A 22377-nucleotide genomic window follows, 5' to 3' on the forward strand; every position below is an offset into this window, starting at 1 on the left:
AATCAACTCCTTCCGAGGCAGAAAAGCTCAAATTTCATAGAATCCCTCCCGGTGCAGAAAGAGGCCATTCAGCCCATCGAGTCTCCGAAAGAGCATCCCATCCAGTCCCTCTCTTCCACTCTATCCCTGTAACCGCACGCATTTTACCATGGCTAATCCACCTAACCTGCACATCTTTCAGACTGTGGGAGGAAACCGGTGCACCCACGCTGACACTGGGAGAACGTGCAAACTCCACACAGACAGTCACCCGAGGCCGGAATTGAACCCAGATCTCTGGTGCTGTGAGGCAGCAGTGTTAAGCACATGCCACCATGGAGCCATTGTCTTCACAATCAAATCTTCTGATAGTGGATATCAGCCTCTACATTCTGCTTTGCATTATCTTAGAATCTAGGATGTGATTTTTTGGAAATTCATTGATAGGATGCGGGCATCGCTGCTTCGGCCAATATTTGTTGCAGGGTTCTAATTGCCCTTGAGAAGGTGATGATGAGCCACCTTATAGAACCACTTTGAACCACAAAGTCCTTTGCTCTTATCAGGAATCAACCCCGCAATGAACAAGAATTAGCTGCTGGATCCTCTTCACGTCTACAGCAAGTTCGTTTGAAAAGAAAGGTGTGCACATCACGACCACCAGACCTCCCAAAGCACCTCGCAGCCAGTGAAGTACTTTTCCAAGTGTGGTCACTTAGAAAGTAGGAAAGAGGACAGCCAACTTGCACACAGCAAACTCCCACAAACTGCGATACAATAATGACCAGGTAATCTATTCTTGTGATGTTGATTGAGGGATAAATATTGGTCAGGACATTAGGGATAACTCCACTACTCTTCCAAATAGTGCCATGGAATCTCTTACACTGACCGGAGCAGGCAAATGAGGCCTCAGTTTAACATCTCATCCGAAAGACAGTACCTCTGAGAGTGCAGCACTCCCTCAGCGCTGCTGCATTGGAGTGTCAGCTTTGAGTTTTGTGCTTTACCCCTGGAGTGGGATTTGGATGTGGAGATGCCGGCGTTGGACTGGGGTAAACACAGTAAGAAGTTTAACAACACCAGGTTAAAGTCCAACAGGTTTATTTGGTCATTGAGCATTCAGTCCACTGAATGCTCAATGACCAAATAAACCTGTTGGACTTTAACCTGGTGTTGTTAAACTTCTTAGTGGGATTTGGACCCAGAAGTTTGTGACTTAGAGATAGGAATGCTACCAACTGAGTCAATAATGTTTGTCATTGATCAGCTTTGAAGCCGGGTAGGATGGATGAAGGATTTTGTCAGTGTAAGAAGGCATTTGTTGCGCTTGTCTCAAGTCTTTGATCCAATTCTCTTCCTCTTTCTCAGTGAAGGAAGAAAAGGAAGGAAAAAGAGGACAAAGATGAAAGAATGATCGGGTGAAGAAGGGGAGAATACATTAGCAGCACTTGGCCCTCTCCTGTGGATTGATGCAATTAATGTGCGCAGCCTGCTGTTTTTAGCTGATTTTGCTCTTTTGGTAGAACTGAGAGCCTCAGATATATGTCTCGTGATTGAAAATGTCATAGCTAAGTCTAACATTGATCGCTCCAAAACTGAAAAAAAGGTCATGTCTCCAAACTTTTATCAGTGATTTTCTCTGTTAAAGTAAGATAAACTTCACAAAGATAAGTGCAGATAAAGACAGCCAGTCAGCCCATCTAACTAAGTTTCCCAAAGGTCTATGGTACATCCACCATAGCATCTAACCATCTCTTAAATGATTCCAAAGTGTTGGCTTTACTTTCCGACTCAAAAGCCGACCCCACCAATTGATCACTCGGCACAGAGAAGTTCTCCTGAGTTGCCCTTTTATCGGTTTATATTGTCACACAATCATAATTTGCCTCAAGGTTCAGCTTTACCTTTTCATTCCTCCTTATTATTTTAAATATCCTATGTCTCAATTCCAATTCTCTAAGATAGACTTTCATCTGTTTCCATTGTTAGAAATTCCTGAAACACTAGTCTGTCGCCAGGGACTTATAGCTTGAGGGGGCACCGCTCCACATCAAGCATGGCTGATCCGGAGTCTCTCCCGCTCTTATGCTGGAAGGATTTGCAAGTCGACACTCAACCTGTTTGACCACGATATGAATGCCCCTTTCTTAACCATCAAGTCCTGGGGTGGGATCGAACCCGGAGCATCTAGCTCAGAGGCAGGGACACTACCCACTGAGCCACAAGATCTCCTTTTATCTGATGACCAATGGTATTATCATTAAGACTATTAATCCAGAAACTCAACTAATGTTCTGGGGACTGGGGTGGCAGCTAGTGGAATTTGAATTCAATAAAAAATATCTGGAATTAAGAATCTACTGTTGACCGTGAAACCATTGTCATTTGTCAGAAAAATCCATCTGGTTCACTGATGTCCTTTAGGCCCATCGAGTCTGCTCCGCCATTCAATCATGGCTGATATGATTCTCATCCTCATTCTCCTGCCTTCCCCCCGTAACCCTTGATCCCCTTGTTGATCAAGAACCTATCTATCTCTGTCTTAAAGACACTCAATGACCTGGTCTCCACAGCCCTCTGTGGCAATGAGTTCCACAGATTCACCACCCCCTGGCTGAAGAAATTCCTCCTCATCTCATTTTCACAGTAACTTCATTGCAGTGTTAATGTAAGCCTACTTGTGACACTCATAAATAAACTTAAACTTAAGATATAACCAGGAGAGCATATCTAACAGCCTTACGATTAGTTACCATTCTAATGTGCTGGCACTGTGACAGCCCTGGCTGGGTGGGTAGCATTCTCACTGGGTTCAGGTCTGACTCCTGAGACCTGAACACATAATATTGGCTTACACTCTAATGTTGTACCAAGAGAATGCTATACGGCTGATTGTGCCATTGTGTGATTTTAAACAAAGTCTATTCTCTAAGGTGGGCATAAAAGATCCCACAAGAGTGGGACAGTTCTCCTCGCTGGTCTTAGTGAAGTCTTTGTAATCTTAAGTAGCTTAACTGCATGAATATATGCAAGAACTATATATATATATATATATATATATATGTATATATATAAATTTCTACAGCAAAGGGTTTGAGCCAGGAGTTGTTTCCATGCTTGCTTGTGCACACTGCTCGGTCCAACACTGGACTGATCTCTAGGTACAGGTCATGTGTTCTCTTACATCACTGAGTTGCCGTTACAGTACTTAGTTCCATGTTAACCCTCTATGGGCCAGACCCTTATACTACACTACTACTACACTGGCCAAATTTATCCCTCAATCAACATCAGCAAACCAGATCATGCGACCATTGCTATGTGAAAATTAGTTGCCACCTTTCCTATATTATAACGGTGACTACACTTCTGAAGTATCTCATTGACTGTAAGGCACAATAGGACATTCTGAGGTTATGAATGGTGCTATATAAATGCAAGTCCTTACTTATTGCATTAATTCCGCTCTCTAGCAATGGTGCTCTACAACAATAAAACGTTTATTTACTGTGCGTCTGAACATTATGTATGGATATATACGTATCACAATGCATTTTATTTCATGATTTGGGATGAGTTCAAGTAAAATGTGAAAAAAGTCATGTTATGTAACACAGGCTTACAAATAATGTGATAGAAACAGAAAATGCTGTAAAATCTCAACAGGGCTGGCAGCATCTGTGGAGAGAGAAACAGAGTTAACATTTTGAGTCCATATTTCTCTTCCTCAGAGATAAAGAGAGGGAGAAATGTGATGCATTTTATACTGTTTAAGAGAGTGTGGAGCTGGTGGAGGTAGGTAGAAGATCAGTGTTATATGGGATCTAGGAGGGATTGGACAGTGGCGTTTGGGCACAAGACAAAGGAAGTGTTAATGGTAATGTTAAGAACTAAAGAAGGCACTAAAAATGGCAGAAAGGTAAGATGAGGTGGAGATGCCAGCGTTGAATTGGGGTGGGCACAGTAAGAAGTCTCACAACACCAGGTTAAAGTCCAACAGGTTTATTTGGAATCACGAGCTTTCAGAGTGCTGCTCCTTCATCAGGTGAGTCCTGATGTTGGAGCAGCGCTCCGAAAGCTCGTGATTCCAAATAAACCTGTTGGACTTTAACCTGGTGTTGTGAGACTTCTTACTGTAAAGAAGATAGCAGAATGTGTTTCTGAGGAAGGATGTTTTTGCTCTCGAGGGAGTGCAGCGAAGGTTTACCAGGCTGATTCCGGGGATGGCGGGACTGATGTATGAGGAGAGATTGACTAGGTTAGGATTGTTTTCGCTGGAGTTAAGATGAATGAGGGGGGATCTCATAGAGACTTATAAAATTCTAACAGGACTAGACAGGGTAGATGCAGGGAGGATATTCCCAATGGTGGGGGAGTCCAGAACCAGGGGTCACAGTCTGAGAATTCAGGGTAGACCATTTAGGACGGAGGTGAGGAGACATTTCTTCACCCAAAAAGTGGTGAGCCTGTGGAATTCATTACCACAGGAAATAGTTGATGCCAAAGCATCGAATTTATTCAAGAGGTGGCTGGATATAGCACTTGGGGCGAATGGGATCAAAGCTTATGGGGAAAAAACAGGATTAGGCTATTGAGTTGGATGATCAGCCATGATCGTAATGAATGGTGGAGCAGGCTCGAAGGGCATGATGAACTCCTCCTGCTCCTATCTTCCAGCAGGACGAAGGTCAGTACTTTGTGAAAGCAAATCTTAAGAACAAGTATCAGATGGCCCTTGCCGGTGTGGGTGGGGAAAGGGCGGGGGGGGGGGGGGGGGGGGGCGCTGTGTGTGTGTGTGTGGGTGGGTGGGGAGTGGGCAAAATCAAGGTGGGCATGGGGACTGTAACGAGTGAGGGCTCATCGGGGAGAGAAGGCATTTGAAGGGTGATGGGCTCGAGGGTGATAGTGACAAAAAACAATCTTGAATTAAAACTGGCATCAAGATGGAGGAAAGATTTCACAGTCTGAGATTGTTGAACTCAATGTTGAGTTCTGAGGGTGGTAAGTTGCCCAATCAGAAGATTGCAATAATGCTGTTCTTCCAGTTTGCGTTGGGCTTCACTGAAGTATTGCAGCAGGACATGTGGGCACGAGGGCAAGGTGCTGAATTAAAATAGCAAGTGACTGGAAGCTCAGGGTCATGCTTGTGTACAGTATCCGAGTTGCGGTCTCACCAATGCTCGGGAAACGTTAACTCTATTTCCCCTCTCCACAGATGCTGCCGGATCTGCTGCGTTTTTCCAGCATTTTCTGTTTTCATTTCAGATATCCAGCATCTGCAGTGTTTTGCTTTTCTTTGTAAAAGAATGTAGCAGGTGCAGTGGAAGAAAGGCTGCTGGAGGATTAGAGTGCAGTCAGACACAGTGAGGGGAGCAGACAGTTCAGGGACAGTGAGGGGAGCAGACAGTTCAGGGACAGTGAGGGGAGCAGACAGTTCAGGGACAGTGAGGGGAGCAGACAGTTCAGGGACAGTGAGGGGAGCAGACAGTTCAGGGACAGTGTGGTGAACCATCGTTGGTTCACCACTGGGGGTTGTTATTACGTTACTGTTGGGCTAGGGTGTTGTTACTGTGGGGGTTGTACAATGTTGTTGGGTTAGGGTGTTTACCTGTTATGAGTTATCATGGCACATTCCAGTGGGGTCCCGCCTCCGGTGGCGAGGTATAAGACCCCCTGCTCCGGCAGGACCCCTTCAGTCTGAACTGGTGTATTCGTGTTAGTAGTTCCATTGTTACTCTATTAAAGCCTTCAATATCGAAGCCTTGGTTCCACGTGCTTAATTGTCGCGCATCAATTTAATAGAGTAACAGAAAACTCACAGCTGTACAACAAAAAAAAACAGAGAGTATGGAACAGATCCTAAAACCGGATCGTCTGACACTGGACCCACGTGCGGTCGGTGCCGCTAACACATTCGACCATTGGTGGAAGTGTTTTGAGGACTACCTGGCAGCCTCGGTAGCTATCACTACAGACAGTGATAAACTCCAGGTCCTCCACGCAAGGGTAAGCGACACGATTTATCTAGCCATTCGTGCAGCTCCCACTTACCCGGGTGCCGTCGAGCTCCTAAAAAAAAGATACACGAAGCCACCCAACGAGATACATGCTCGTTACCTCCTCGCTACACGACGTCGGCAGTCGGGCGAAACCATGGAGGACTATGCCAATGAGCTCCTGCAGCTTGCCAGGGGTTGCGATTGTAAGGACGTATCAGCCGAACAATATATGTACGACCTCGCCCGAGACGCGTTCGTAGCAGGGGTAGGGTCCTCGTACATCAGGCTTAAATTGCTGGAAAAGGGGAAACTCGACTTGACCCAAGCAATGGAGATGGCCGTGATGCTGGAAGCGGCGTCGAAGAGCTTGGCGCTGTACTCCGAGGACCACGTGCAGTCAACGTGGTTGGAGCAAGCTCAGCTCCCTCCTCGCCCCGCTAACCCGCGCTCCCAGATCGATCCGACGACGGCGGCAGCTCCAGGTGGCCAGCGATGCTATTTTTGTGGTGGGGCCAAGCATCCACGGCAACAGTGTCCGGCAAGAATGGCAATCTGCAGCCAGTGCGGTAAAAAAGGCCACTACGGCAAAGTCTGCAGGTCCAAACCTAAAAACGGCAGTGCAGCTTGTAACCCTCCAGAACGGAGACAATCTCCTTCGGCGTCGCAGTACCCACGAGGTCCGACCACGTGCGATCCCAGGACGGCGCCATCGTGGCTGACAGAGGAGGAGGAAGACCACCAGGAGTCGCTGCGCTTGGCGCCCTCGCCCACGTGCGATTCATGGGGGCGGCCATCATGGTCCACGACGACTAGGAGCGACCAGCAGGGGTCCTCAGCATCCACATCGGCAGCATGCAGTGACGCCCAGGGGCCAACGGTGGCGTCGATCTCCCTGGATCAGACCAGGCACTACAGACTTGAAAATTCCATGATGGATATAAAGGTTAGTGGTCGAACTGTGAATTGTCTGTTTGACAGTGGGAGCACCGAAAGTTTCATACACCCTGAAACTGCTAAAAGGTGTGGGCTCCGGGTTCTCCCTGCCAAGCAGACAATTTCCATGGCATCACGGTCCCGGTCTGTACCGATCCAAGGACGATGTATGGTAACTCTTGAGGTACAGGGCACAATTTACGAGCAATACAGGCTCCTTGTGTTACCTCACCTTTGCGCGCCAATTCTCCTCGGACTAAACTTTATGGTCCACATGAAGAGTGTGATCCTACAGTACGGTGGGCCACTCCCTTCACTGGCAGTAGGGAATCAGCCGCAGCCTCCAAATTGCCCAAAGCGCCCCGCATGCAATCTATCCACCCTGAAAATCACTACACCATCCCTTTTTAAAAATCTGGTACCTGGCTGCAAGCCCATCGCTACTAAAAGTAGGCGTTACAGCGCTGAGGACCGGATCTTTATTAGATCTGAGGTTCAGCGGCTCCTCAAGGAAGGGATCATACAGGCCAGTGCTAGTCCGTGGAGAGCGCAGGTCGTGGTAGTCAAAAGCGGGAACAAACCTCGGATGGTCATCGACTATAGTCAGACCATTAATCGTTATACGCAGCTGGATGCGTATCCTCTCCCGCGCATTTCTGATATGGTCAATCAGATTGCGCAGTACCGAGTGTTTTCTACCATAGACCTTAAGTCCGCCTACCATCAACTCCCCATCCGCCCAGAGGACCGACAATATACGGCTTTTGAGGCGGATGGTCGTCTATACCAATTCCTCAGGGTTCCATTTGGTGTCACCAATGGGGTCTCGGTCTTCCAGCGTGCTATGGACCGAATGGTGGACCAGAACGGGTTGCGGGCTACCTTCCCGTACCTGGATAACGTCACCATCTGCGGCCATGACCAGCAGGACCACGACACGAATCTCCAACACTTTCTGCGCACTGCATCTCGCCTGAATCTGACCTATAACAGGGAGAAGTGCGTATTCCGTACGCGTAGGTTAGCCATCCTCGGATACGTGGTGGAAAACGGGGTCATTGGCCCTGATCCAGACCGTATGCGCCCACTTACTGAACTTCCCTTGCCCGCTAGCACGAAAGCACTGAGGAGATGCCTCGGGTTCTTTTCGTATTATGCACAGTGGGTCCCCAACTACGCGGACAAAGCTCGTCCGCTCATTAAGTCCACGACCTTCCCACTTACGCCGGAGGCCCAATTGGCCTTCAAGGCTTTGAAAAGCGACATCTCGAAAGCCACGATGCACGCGGTGGATGAATCCATTCCTTTCCAGGTGGAGAGTGATGCATCTGATTTCGCCCTAGCTGCCACACTAAACCAGGCAGGCAGGCCCGTCGCGTTCTTTTCCCGCACCCTTCAAGGCCCCGAAATTCGGCACTCAGCGGTGGAGAAGGAGGCTCAGGCCATTGTGGAGGCAGTCAGACACTGGCGCCATTACCTGGCAGGGAAGCGGTTCACCCTGATCACGGATCAACGATCCGTGGCGTTTATGTTCAGCAACACGCAGAGGGGCAAGATCAAGAACGATAAGATCTTGCGGTGGAGAATTGAGCTCTCCACCTATAATTACGATATTATGTATCGTCCGGGGAAGCTCAATGAGCCCTCGGATGCCCTCTCGCGCGGAACATGCGCCATTATGCAGGAGGACCGCTTGAAGGCTCTCCACAATGATCTGTGTCATCCTGGAGTCACCAGACTCTACCACTTCGTCAAAGCCCGCAACCTGCCCTACTCGGTGGAGGATGTCAGGTCAGTGACGAGAAGCTGTCGGATTTGCGCAGAATGCAAACCACACTTTTATCGACCAGACCGGGCACAATTGGTCAAGGCCACTCGCCCTTTTGAGAGGCTGAGTGTGGATTTTAAGGGCCCCCTTCCCTCAACGGACCGGAATGTCTATTTCCTCAACATAATAGACGAGTATTCCCGGTTTCCGTTTGTTGTCCCCTGTGCGGACACGTCGACTGCCACCGTCATCAAGGCATTCAGTGAGCTTTTTACCCTGTTCGGGTACCCCTGCTACATTCATAGCGACAGGGGCTCGTCGTTCATGAGCAACGACTTGAGGCAATTCCTGCTCTCATTCGGGATTGCCTCTAGTAGAACCACGAGCTACAACCCTAGGGGTAACGGACAGGTGGAAAGGGAGAATGCTACAGTCTGGAAGGCTGTCTTACTGGCACTGAAATCCAGGGGCCTTCCAGTCTCCCGTTGGCAGGAGGTCCTTCCAAATGCGCTCCATTCTATCCGCTCCCTCCTGTGTACGGCAACCAATGCTACTCCCCACGAGAGGATGTTCTCATTCCCTCGGAAGTCGTCCTCGGGAACCTCATTGCCAGCCTGGTTGACGTACCCAGGACCCGTCCTTCTGCGGCGACATGTGAGGGCTCGCAAGTCCGACCCCTTGGTCGAACCGGTCCAACTCCTCCACGCCAACCCTCAGTATGCCTATGTGGCATATCCTGACGGGCGAGAGGACACTGTCTCCATTAGAGACCTGGCGCCCGCAGGGGACGTAGCAACTCCTGTCGCTCCTATTCCCCCAGTCACGAATCCACTACTCCTCATTGCTTCCCCAGACGTGGCGCGGTCAGCACCGGGACCAGTGCATAACACTTTTACTCCCATGTACAGCTTGCCTGAGACTCGGAGATCAGCGCCACCATCATCACCACCACCACCACCACCAAACGTTCCAGGATCCCCTGCACCATCGCCTCACCAGGGCCGGCCGGCCCGTGAGTCCTTGAGGGGGACAGCCAGACGTTGCTTTGGAAAGAACGCCACCACAAGCACCTGCTCCGGTTTCGCAACCGGTGTTGAGGAGATCACAGCGTCGGTGCGGTCCTCCAGACCGTTTGGACTTGTGAATTCTGTGAATTGTCTGTTTATATGACCTGTTTTTCTTGCACCCCGCCACCTTTTGTTCTTAAAGGAGGGGTGAATGTGGTGAACCATCGTTGGTTCACCACTGGGGGTTATTATTATGTTACTGTTGGGCTAGGGTGTTGTTACTGTGGGGGTTGTACAATGTTGTTGGGTTAGGGTGTTTACCTGTTATGAGTTATCATGGCACATTCCAGTGGGGTCCCGCCTCCGGTGGCGAGGTATAAGGCCCCCTGCTCCGGCAGGACCCCTTCAGTCTGAACTGGTGTATTCGTGTTAGTAGTTCCATTGTTACTCTATTAAAGCCTTCAATATCGAAGCCTTGGTTCCACGTGCTTAATTGTCGCGCATCAGACAGTGAGGGGGAGCAGACAGTTCAGACACAGTGAGGGGAGCAGACAGTTCAGGGACAGTGAGGGGAGCAGACAGTTCAGGGACAGTGAGGGGAGCAGACAGTGAGGGGACAGTGAGGGGGAGATGTCAGTTGCTGTCAGGGTGGTTTTGAAGTTGCGCCTGCGCGCTCTGAGCGCCCGGCTTGCCGTAGCCCGCTGTGCATGCTGGTCTAGCCCAAGATGGCGTCCTCCGTGCGGGCGGGATGAGCGGCCGCGGACCCGGAGCCCGAGGCGGCGGCGGCCCCGCTCTCATCTAATCCCGCCATTGCCCCCTCCCATCCCCCCGGCATTGAGAGAGAGAGTACCCCTCCTCTCCCCCTCCACCCGCCCCGATCCCCCCGCCGCTCCCCCCCTGAGGGGGGGAGGACGGGGAGGTTGTCTCTGGCTGTGTTCGTACCGAGTGGAGCCGGGGCCCAGCCGGACAGCATGGCCGGCGCCAGCCTGCTAGAGGACCTGCTGGGGGAGGAGCAGGGCGACATGACCGACTGGAACCTTCCCGTGGCTTTCGTGAAGAAGCGGCACTCGGAGAAAATCGAGGGCTCCAAGGCAGTCACCCAGAGCTGGCGCATGAAGGACCGGGTAAATTCCCATCTTGACTTAATCGTCCCCACTTTGATTTCCCGGCGGCTCCTCTCCTCCCTGACCTGCTGGAGGTTACACTCAAACACACTCAACTCCCAACTTCCCAGTCACCCGCCACTAAAGTTTCTCTACAACCCAGAATAAAACTTAAAAGCAAAGTACTGTGGATGCTGGAATCAGAAACAAAAACATAAAATGCTGGAAAATCTCAGCAGGTCTGACAGCTTCTCTAGAGAGAAAATAGAGCTAGCACTTCAAGTCTGGATGATTCTGCATCAGCTCTGACGAAGGGTCATCCAGACTCGAAACTTTGGCTCTATTCTCTCTCTCCACAGATGCTATCAACCTGTTGAAATTTTCCAACATTTTGTTTTTTTTTCCAGAATAAAACTTCCCATTCCTGTATCCGTATGGGTTTGTTTATAGTCAGCAAAAGAAAAAGACGAGTGCATTTTTTTTCTCTCTCAATTTCCCCAACATTTATATTCTGCACAGAACTGAAATTGATTCAGTTCTTTGTTATCAAACATTGTCTTAAAAATATTTACATTGCTGTTTTAAAACTAAGTCGCAAACCTTTGTGTTGCTACATTGGTTGCAGCATTTTAATAAATAGTGTATGTTTACAACATTTAAATCTTTCACAGTGCATAGTTTTAAAAAAGTTTCATGGGGCTCTTGGTATTGGCATTTTAGCAGTTTGTTTTAAATGTACTTTTAGCAGTTTCTTGTACATATATCTTGGTCATGTTGGCATATGCCTAACTTGCAATCTCACAGTGGGAAAACTTTACAAAGCTTGGAGACAAAGCCATGAGGTCAGTGATCCTGAATACACATTCATTGGATGGGGTCCAGTGTAAGTGGTACATGTGATAAATTTTATTTGGGGAATAGTTTGTTAATTTGTTACTTGAATCAAAAGATGGACATACGACAGGTATAGGAAGAATTTTAATATTTTGGTTACGATTCTTGATCAGGATGTGCAATGCTTTGCTTGTATTTTTTTATTAATGGTGGAATGTGGGTATCGCTGGCTAGGTCAGCATTTGTGGCCCATCCCTTGTTGCCCTTCAACTGAGTGGCTTGCTCGGATGTTTCAGAGGGCAGTTAAGAGTCAACCACATTGCTGTGGATCTGGAGTCGTTCGGTAAGAGTGGCAGATGTATCTGTGTCCTGTAGTTCTTGATGCTCTCTCGTGGAAACAGTTTCTCACTTTATCCTGTCCATACCCCACAGGAGTATGAAAACCTGAACTTGAAAACCTCTATCAAGTCTCTGCTCAGCCTTTTTTTTCCTAGTAAAACAGTCCCAACCCCTCCAATCTATCCTCATTGCGACAGTTCTTTATCCCTGGAGGCATTCTTGTGAACCTCCTCTGTACTCTCTCCAATACCTTCACATCCTCCTACAAATATGGCACCCAGAACAGGACACAGTACTCCAAATGAGGCCTAACTAATGTCTTATATAATTTCAACATGACCTCCTTGCTCTTATACTCGATGCCTCTATTAATAACGCCTAAGATATGATGTGCTTTATTAACTGTTCTCTCAACTTGCCCTGCCATCTTTAATGTCTTATGTACATGTACACTGGGGTCCCTCTGTTCCTGAACCTTCTTGAATGTATCTCCCTTTATTTTATGCTGTTTCTCCATTTTCTTCCTGTCAAAATGAATCGTGTCAGGCTTTTCTGCGTTGAACTTCACCTGCCACTTGTTTGCCCAGTCCACCAAAATATCTATATCCTTTTGAAGTTTAAGACTACTTTCATCACAGTTGACAATATTTCCAATCTTCGTACTATCTGCAAATTTTGAAGTCATGCCCTGAATGCCACAGTCTCGGTCATTAATATATAAATAGGAGGAGCAAGTGTCCCAACGCTGACCCCTGGGGAACTCCACTATAAACTTGCCTCTAATCTAAAAAACAATAAGTAGTCTCACAACATCAGGTTTATTTGGTAGCACGAGGTTTCAGAGTGTTGCCCCCTTCATCAGGTGAGTGAAGAGTTCAGTTCACAAACGGCATATATAGACACAAACTCAATAACAAGATAATCGTTGGAATGCGAGCCTTAATAGGTAATCAAGTCTTTACAGGTGCAGACAATGTGAGTGGAGAGAGGATTATGCACAGCTAAAAGAGGTGTGAATTGTCTCTAGCCAGGACAGTTAGTGAGATTTTGCAAGCCTGGGCAAGTCGTCAGGGTTACAGATAGTGTGACATGAACCCAAGATCTCGGTTGAAGCCGTCCTCATGTGTGCGGAACTTGGCTATCAGTTTCTGCTCAGCAATTCTGCGTTGCCATGTGTCATAAGGCCGCCTTGGAGAAGGCTTACCCGAAGATCAGAGGCTGAATGCCCTTGACTGCTGAAGTGTTCCCCAACAGGAAGGGAACACTTCTGCCTGGTGATTGTCGAGCGGTGTTCATTCATCCGTTGTCGTAGCGTCTGCATGGTCTCGCCAATGTACCACGCCTCGGCACATCCTTTCCTGCAGCGTATCAGGTAGACAACGTTGGCTGACTCACAAGAGTATGTACCGTGCACCTGGTGTGGCAGGGTTGTGTGGTGTCGTGATCACTGTTCTCCTGAAGGCTGGGTAGTTTGCTGCGGACAATGGTCTGTTTGAGGTTGCGCGGTTGTTTGAAGGCAAGTAGTGGAGGTGTGGGGATGGCCTTGGCGAGATGTTTGTCTTCATCGATGACATGTTGAAGGCTCTGAGGAAGATGGTCGTAACTTCTCCACTCTGGGGAAGTACTGGGCGACGAAGGGTACTCTGTCCGCCGTGTCCAGTGTTTTGTCTTCTGAGGAGGTCTGTGCGGTTTTTCACTGTGGTGCGTCGGAACTGTCGATCGATGAGTTGAGCACCACGTCCTGTTCTTAGAGGGAGTCTTTCAGCGTCTGTAGGTGTCTGTTACGATCCCCCTCATCTGAGCAGTTCCTGTGTATATGGAGGGCTTGTCCATAGGGGATGGCATCTTTAACGTGTTTAGGGTGGAAGCTGAAGAAGTGGAGCATTGTGAGGTTATCCGTGGGCTTGCGGTACAGTGAAGTGCTGATGGAGATGCATGTGTCCAAGAATGCAACCGATTCTGGAGAGTAGTCCATGGTGAGTCTGATGGTAGGATGGAACTTGTTGATGTCATTATATAGTTGTTTCAGTGATTGTTCACCATGAGTCCAAAGGAAGAAAATGTCATTGATGTATCTAGTGTATAGCATCGGTTGAAGGTCCTGTGCAGTGAAGAAGTCTTGTTCGAACCTGTGCATGAAGATATTGGCATATTGAGGTGTGAATTTGGGGTATGTGAGCCTGTATTGAAAAAGATTTAAGTACGAGAGTAAATAAGATTTACTATGATTATAAAAGGCCTGGAGTACTGTGTAGTGTTTTGGTCTCCTTTCATAAGGATATTCCTTTCATATACTTGCCTTAGAAGGAATGCAACAAAGATTTCTAGACTGATTGCTGGTTGGATTGGCTTGTCCTTTAGACCAGGCCTGTATTCCCCAGGTTTTAGAACAACCAGTGAGCATATGGAAACATAAAATTCTAAAGGGACTTGGCAGGGCGAGTGCTGGCTGGATGTTTCTACTGGCTGCAGAGTCTTCTATTAAGGATCACAGTCTCAGAATAAGGGGCCGGCCACTTAGAGCTAAGAATTGTCCTCACTCGGAGGTTGTGAACCGTTGGAATTCTCAATCCCGGAGAGCTGGGGTTGCTTACGCGTTGAGCGGACACAGAGGAATTTATCAGGCGAATGAGGCTCCGGGAGTTCTTCCACAAACCCCAAGAGGCCAACAGCGAACCCAATGACACAGTCAATGAACCGGAACAGCCGACAGAGAGATCCACGGTGTAGCAACTGAAGAGGAAAGAGTCGAATTGGACTCCTCTGGAAGGCTGCTGCCCTCGACTCAACTGTTTGCCCAAGCCGTCAGGAGGCGCGTCAATGCCAGATTCATCAGCTGCACTCACAAGATAGCCCCGAACAGCACCCAAGCACAATGCAACGCCATCCGCGCTCTCAAGACCAACCACAACATTGTCATCAAACCAGCAGACAAAAGAGGGGCCACTGTTATACTGAACAGAACGGATTACTGCAAAGTGTACCAACATTGGCCGAGTTGTAAGTGTATGTACCGTGTACCTGGTGGATGGTGTTCTCACGTGAGATGATGGCATCCGTGTCGATGATCTGGCACGTCTTGCAGAGGTTGCTGTGACCTCTGCAACCTCTGCAAGACGTGCCAGATCATCTCACGTGAGAACACCATCCACCAGGTACGTGGTACATACTCTTGCGACTCAGTCAACGTTGTCTACCTGATACGCTGCAGGAAAGGGTGTCCCGAGGCATGGTACATTGGGGAGACCATGCAGATGCTACGACAATGGATGAATGGACACCGCTCGACAATCACCAGGCAGGAGTGTTCTCTTCCAGCCGGGGAACACTTCAGCAGTCATGGGCATTCAGCCTTAGATCTTCGGGTATGCATTCTCCAAGGCGGCCTTCACAACACACGACAATGCAGAATTGCTGCGCAAAAACGGATAGCCAAGTTCCACACACATGAGGACAGCCTCAATCGGGATCTTGGAATCAGATCACACTATCTGTAAACCCTCACGACTTGCCTGGGCTTGCAAAATCTCACTAACTGACCTGGCTTGAGACAATTCACACCTTTTACCTGTGCATAACCCTCTTTCCACTCGCATTGTCTGCACCTGTAAAGACTTGATTACCTGTAAAGATTCACATTCCAGCCATTATCTTGTAAATTGAGTCTGTGCGTGTATATGCCCTGTTTGTGAACTCAACTCTTCACTCACCTGATGAAGGAGCAGCGCTCCGAAAGCTCGTGCTACCAAATAAACCTGTTGGACTTTAACCTGGTGATGTGAGGCTTCTTACTGTGCCCACTCCAGTCCTATGCTGACATCTCCACATCATGAGTATATTTAAGATAGAGGTTGATAGATTTTGTTTTGTGTATGAAGAGAGCTAAGGTAACGGGGATAGTGCAGGAAGGGGTGGGTGAGGTAGGAGATCAGCAATGATCTTGTCGAATGGCCTGTGCAATTGATTGCCTGGTGATCATTCCCAGTTTTCTAATTGTCATATCAGTCCTGGACTCCTGAAGTGCACAATCCTGGCATTCCTAATGGGGGTGGCACAGTGGTTAGCACTGCTGTTTCACAGCGCCAGGGACCCGGGTTCGATTCCTGGCTTGGGTCACAGTGCGTGTGGAGTTTGCACATTCTCCCTGTGTCTGCGTGGGTTTCCTCCAGATGCTCCGGTTTCCTCCCAGTCCAAAGATGTGCAGGTTAGGTGCATTGGCCATGTTAAATTCTCCCTCAGTGTACCTGAACAGGTGCTGGAGTGTGGCGACTAGGGGATTTTCGAGGTAACTTCATTACAGTGTGAATATAAACCTGCTTGTGACTAATAAATAAACTTTACTTTTAATGTCCGTTGTTAGGATGCAAGCAATGCAGCCAGATGCTGTATTCCTGTCAAATTTGGGCAGGCGCAGTGAAACTTTTGTTGCATTTGGTAGCCATCAAACCAGTAACTGAGAAAAATTGGGAGCTATTGTAACTGTAATTAAAATTCAGACCACTTTTTAAATAGTTTCTTGCTATATCTCCTGTGCATTCCACCTACCTAATAAATAGGATGATCTGCTATTTTAAGGTCTATGGCCAAACTCTAATTAAGCAAACTTTAAGATTATTTTGTATGTGTAACAAAGTGCAATTTGATTATGCTGTCTGGACTGGCCAGATACATTATTTCGATATAGAAAACAGACTTGCATGGGTTGAGAAAAGGGCTTATTTCTTTTAAAATCCATTTCGCAAAGGATTTAATCATGCATAACCTAAGGAGATTCTGCCTCTTTATTATTCATTCATGGGATGTAGGCTTCGCTGGCTGGGCCTGTATTGCCCGTCCCTGAAGACATTGAAGAGTCAACCCCATTGTTTTGTGGCTGGAGTCACATGTAGGCCAGACCAGGCAAGGACAATTTCTGATTCCCTGTGCCTTGAAGTTTTTTAATCCCCTCCATTTCCGCCCAAAGACCTTACAGTAGTGGAGCTGGTGTGGAGAAAACCAAACGAGCCTGGTCCTTAGTATTTGAGTTCTGAATTAGGAAGAAAGGTGGGAGATTTTTAGAATTTCAGCCTTGAAAAGAGATGCCTAAGTGGTGATCCTAAAGATGCATCTGATTTGATTAAATCCACAGTAAAAAGGCAAAGTGACACATGATTTCAGATTAAATTGAGAAAAGGGCCACGGAAACATTAGTTCAAGTGAGTAAAAGGCAAATTTTAGACTGGCGTCCTGATTATCTCAGGAGCAATCACGATGGAATGAATTCCCTGATAGTCAAGGAATCACCAGTTGGATATTGCTTGAGGTCTTTCTGAATGGAGGAATAAAGATTGGCTGAAATCCTTTCCTCATTTGTTGTGTTCTTGACTAAGATGATAAGGCTCAGCAATGTGAGCAGAGGTACATTAGATGGAGAGCTGTGTTTTAGTCTCCTGAGGGTGATGCTCGGTGTAACTATATTTGAAGGGTAGCGGAATACTCACTGTCCTGTCTAAATGTGAGCTTTGATTATTGAGCTTTTTGGTTTCTTATGTTTTTTTTTTAAAGATAATCCGGGATCTTGAAAGTAAACAAACAACATTTTACATTAATATTTCTGCTCAAGATTACTGACTGAAAAGCCGGTGAAATTATTGCCGTGGTTTTGAGAGAGGGTAGCACAACATTTTTTTTCTTTCTTTTGCTCACAAGTTCATAAGGTATAGGAGCAGAATTAGGCCATTCAGCCCATCGGGTCTGCTTCACCATTCGATCATGGCTGATGTACTCGTCATCCCCATTTTCCTGCCTTCACCCTTCATCCCATTACCAATTAAAAATCTGTCTAACTCCTCCAGTTCTAACTGAAATAATTTTTCTTCATGAAACTTTGCTGACAGATCATCATGTGTTACTGCAGATTCCTTGACTGTCCACATACCTTCCATTACCGCCTCCTTCCATACTTTCATGTTCACGACGTGGCCCTTGTCACCTAACCTCACTTTGGTCTTTGACCCTATTCATTTGACACTTTCTCTTCTATTCAGCATTTCTGTTCGCTCCATGCCCCTCCCTTACAAATGCGCATTCTTTACAGCCCTTGAAGCCTGTGCTACAGCCTCAAGCAGCACATTAGCCACCGAGCCATCATAATGATCGGTCCAAGGATGTGCAAGTTAGGTGGATTGGCCGTTGTAAATGCGCGGGGTTATGGGGATAGGATGGAGGGGAGGACCTGGGTGGGATGCTGTTTTGGAGAGTTGGTGCAGACTCATTGGGCCAAATGGCCTCTTTCTTGTTGTAGGGATTCTATAGGATTCTATTCTGTGCTCATCGAAGCCTGTTCCAGTTTCAGTTTTCTAACAGATATCGGCCATCCAGTAGATCCTTCTATCCCTCACCAGTCGCATCTTCCTTTTCTTTTCCAAAACCATTTCTTCCTGAATCCATCCCCGGCAAAACTCTCCCCCAAGTCACTTAGTGCCACTCTCAAATTCCTAACTGTCTAGCCCTTGGATTTACATTTGCTGCTCAATCAGATGCTCATCTCCATCTTTGGCCTTGTTCCCCGTAAAGCCTTCAGTCTCTTTGACTCTGCTGCTTTCTCTGGTACAATCTCCATTCTCGCCCTCCTATTCTGAGGGACATGGGTCTGAACGTTGATGGAGCACAGCTGACCTCACCTTCATTATGTGGAGATGCCGGCGTTGGACTGGGGTAATTCACCATTCATTGTCAGATCTGTCTCGATCACAGCAAACACTATTGAGCCTGTCTCTCCTCTTCCAAAGCAGCTCACTACTCCGGGATCATCCTGGAATGCATAGACCATCTCATTGGTACCAACTACATCCTTAAACTCTTAACCGCCCCAACCCCCAGCCTAACAAGTCAAAACATTCCCAAGGTCTCTCTCTGTTCTAGTCACACCTTTCTCTTGTTTCTCTCCTACCTTCCTTCACATTCTCTCTGAGCTCACTTTCTCTATGTGATATTAATGGTCTTCCAACTCTGGCCAGTTATGCACACCCGCTTCTTCTCACCCACCATTAGCAGATGTGCCTGAGGTGGCTAGATGGCTAGGGGGAGGCAGTGGCATAGTGATATTGTCACTGGATTTGTAATCCAGAGGCCCAGTGTACTGCTTTGGGGACCTGGGTCCAAATCCCACCCAAATTTGAATTCAATAAAAATACTGGAATTAACAAATGATGAGGGCGGCATAGTAGTTAGCACTGCTGCATCACAACTCCATGGACACGGGTTCAATTCCCGGCTTGGGTCACTGTTTGTGTGGAGTTTGTACATTCTCCCCGTGTCTGCATGGGTTTCCTCCGAGTGCTCTGGTTTTCTCCCACAGTCCAAAAGTGTGCGGGTTAGGATGCATTGGCCATGCTAAATTGCCCCTTAGTGTCCTGGGCTGCATAGGTTAGAGGGATTAGCGGGGTGAATATGTGGGATTATAGGGATAAAGACTAGGTTGGGATTGTTGTCGGTGCAGACTCGATGGGCTGAATGGCCTCCTTCTGCACTGTAGGGTTTCTATAAAACCATTGTTGATTGTCATAAAAACCTATCGGGTTCCCTAATGTCCTTTGGGGAAGGAAATCTGCCGTCCTTACCTGGTCTGGCCTATATGTGACTCCAGACCCATCGCAATGTGGTTGACTCTTAAATGCCCTCTGAAACGGTCTAGCCACTCAATCCAAGGGCAGTTAGGGATGGGCAGTAAATGCTGGCCCAGCCAGTGATGCCCGTATCCCATGTAAAAATAATAAAAATATCCCAAGCTCTGTAGTACCCGCCCTTAATCTCTCCGCCTCTTTACCTAGTTTTTCTTCTTTAGATTGCTTCTTCAAAACCAACCTCTAACCAAATGTCTTAATATCTCCTTATGTGGTTTGGTTTCAGATTTTATCTGATTGTACGGTTGCAATAAGCCTTGAAGAACATTTTACTATGTTATATATACTACATAAATACAAGTTGTTTTAGGAGAATGTTCTTTTTTCATGCATCTGGTATAATAAAAGCAGAAAATGATAGCAATATGTTGCAGATATATTGCATCTGAATGAAAAAAGATGAATTAATGTTTGACGCTGATTGACCTACATACATTCACCCACTTCCTGTTTCATTTCACGTTTTCAAAATTTTCACAGTTCCTTTTTATCTCCTTTTAAAATGCTTTCCATTAATTTTAAACCATTGGGAGTGAAAACGCGCTCACTGGCTTGGATGCTGCAGGTAAACAGCAGTATTATGGATCGTGTCCGTCCCACTTGTCTGGTGTTTCCCGTCTTTGGAAAATTGTAACAGATTAGTAGGAGCAGAAATGGGCCGTTTGGTCCTTCGAGCCTGCTGCACCACTCAACGGGAATTTCCTGGTTCAATTCGCCCCCTTTTTTTCTCAATGCAATGGGATATTGGACTAGACTAATGTGTGACTTGTGCCTCGGAAATGAGGGCAATGTCTGCTGCCCTCTGGTTGCTGAACCAGATATAATGGGCACAGTTTATTGTATCGGGCCATGATTGGTGCTTGTCATTTGTTAGACTTGCCCTTGCCCATTGCATTTCCATGACCGTTTGTACTTGGAATTACGAGAGCCAAACAAAGCACTGTCCTCCACAGGGAATCTTGGAACCCACGTGAACAGGGTTAGCAATTGTTTCACTCAAACTTTCAGATTTGATTTATTATTGTCAATGTATGAACATACGGTGAAAAGTATTGTTTCTTATGCACTATACAGACAGAGCATACCGTACATAGGGAAGGAAACGAGAGAGTGCAGCATGTAATGTTACAGTCATAGCTAGGGTGTAGAGAAAGATCAACTTAATGCGAGTAGGTCCATTCAAGAGTCTGATGGCAGCAGGGAAGAAGCTGTTCTTGAGTCAGTTGGTACTTGACCTCAGACTTTTGTACCTTCTTCCCGATGGAAGAAGGCGGAAAAGAGAATTTCCGGGGTGTGTGGGGTCCTTAATTATGCTGGCTGCTTTGCCGAGGCAGCGGGAAGTGTAGACAGAGTCAATGGATGGGAGGCTGGTTTGCGTGATGGATTGGGCTACATTTACGACCTTTTGTAATTCCTTGCGGTCTTGGTTAGAGCAGGAGCCATACCAAGCTGTGATACAACCAGAAAGAATGCCTTTTATGGTGCATCTGTAAAAGTTGGTGAGAGTCATAGCTGACATGCCAGATTTCCTTGGTCTTCAGAGAAAGTTGAGGTGTTGGTGGTCTTTCTTAACTATAGTTTTGGCAACTCTCAGACTGACGTGTTGTTAATGAGCAGAACCAGGAAGTGTAAGTTAGAGCAGTGAATTTAATGTCAATTGGGTACAGAAAACAAAATAAAGAGGGAGAGGAAGATTGAATGGAGGGTGAGATGAAAGTGATAAAAAAGTAAAAGTATTTTTTAAAAATTGCTAAATCGATTAAATTATGAAGGACTAAAACCCCACACTTGGAGTAATTCATTTTTGATGCCAGAGAGGTGAATTTGCAGTAACCAGGTAATCGATTATTAAGACTTAACACATCACTGAAAGTGCACTTAGCCAGAAATGGATGAGCACCAACAGGAACTAGGGCAACTTCATGTCTTTCAGTACATTTGAATGGGGAAGCCACGTGGTGAGAGTCTGCTTTGTACAGTTGCGGGCAGAGTGGTACATCTCAGACATGAATCTTTGCATTTATCTGCACTGGCCTCAAGTTGTCGTCCTTTTGCATGTAAAGAATTGGTGCCTGCCATTGGCCTCAATAAGTCTGGGCCAACAAATTCAAAATATTGCCATGTAGATACATTGAAACCAGCTGCTTTGATGCAGGAGTTGGGGTGGAACCCAGTTATTTCTGGGCTGCCTTGGCATGATGTGGATGGGAGCTAGGAGCAGGTGGATCCTGGTTCTCTTGGCTGCAGCTGGTATGTTACTTAGACAAACAGGATAAAAAAAGGGAACCTCTTATTACCTGCAGTGTGAAAGATTGAATTTGATTCAACTTGACCCTGACAGTCTGTTAAATGCTATGCAGAAATTATAATTGTTTTGGCTTGCTGATTGTTTTTCAGAATGTAAAACAGATCATTTTGTGTGTTGTAGAATCGCACAAGATGCTGTATATTTTCTAAATTTGTATTGGCAAAATTCAGCTTTTCATTGTTTATTTTATGATCATTGCCTTGAATAAAATTATATAAGGAAAACATATTTTTAATTTAATTGATTTAATTTGATTTTATTGTCACATGTATTAACATAGAGTGAAAGTATTGTTTCTTGTGTGCTATACAGACAAAGCATACTGTTCATAGAGAAGGACAGTGCAGAATGTAGTGTTACAGTCATAGCTAGGGTGTAGAGAAAGATCAACTTATTGCAAGGTAGGTCCATTTAAAAGTCTGACAGCAGCAGGGAAGAAG

The 22377-nt window shown here is 46.8% G+C and overlaps 1 protein-coding gene across 3 annotated transcripts in view; it reads left to right on the plus strand.

Annotated features, from left to right (window-relative positions):
* The first annotated feature begins 10401 nt into the window (after positions 1-10401).
* Positions 10402-22377, plus strand: part of rptor (regulatory associated protein of MTOR, complex 1) — a 440065-nt gene continuing 428089 nt past the window's right edge. For all 3 annotated transcript variants that reach the window (XR_013499184.1, XM_078225712.1, XM_078225713.1), the window contains exon 1: positions 10402-10813. Coding sequence is in view for 2 of the 3 variants with exons in the window: in XM_078225712.1 (XP_078081838.1) it covers positions 10661-10813 (153 nt within the window). In the remaining variant the exon portion in view is untranslated. The remainder of the gene's footprint in view (positions 10814-22377) is intronic.

Source organism: Mustelus asterias, chromosome 12 (genome assembly GCF_964213995.1).
Source record: "Mustelus asterias chromosome 12, sMusAst1.hap1.1, whole genome shotgun sequence".
Classification (NCBI taxonomy): Eukaryota; Metazoa; Chordata; class Chondrichthyes; order Carcharhiniformes; family Triakidae; genus Mustelus; species Mustelus asterias.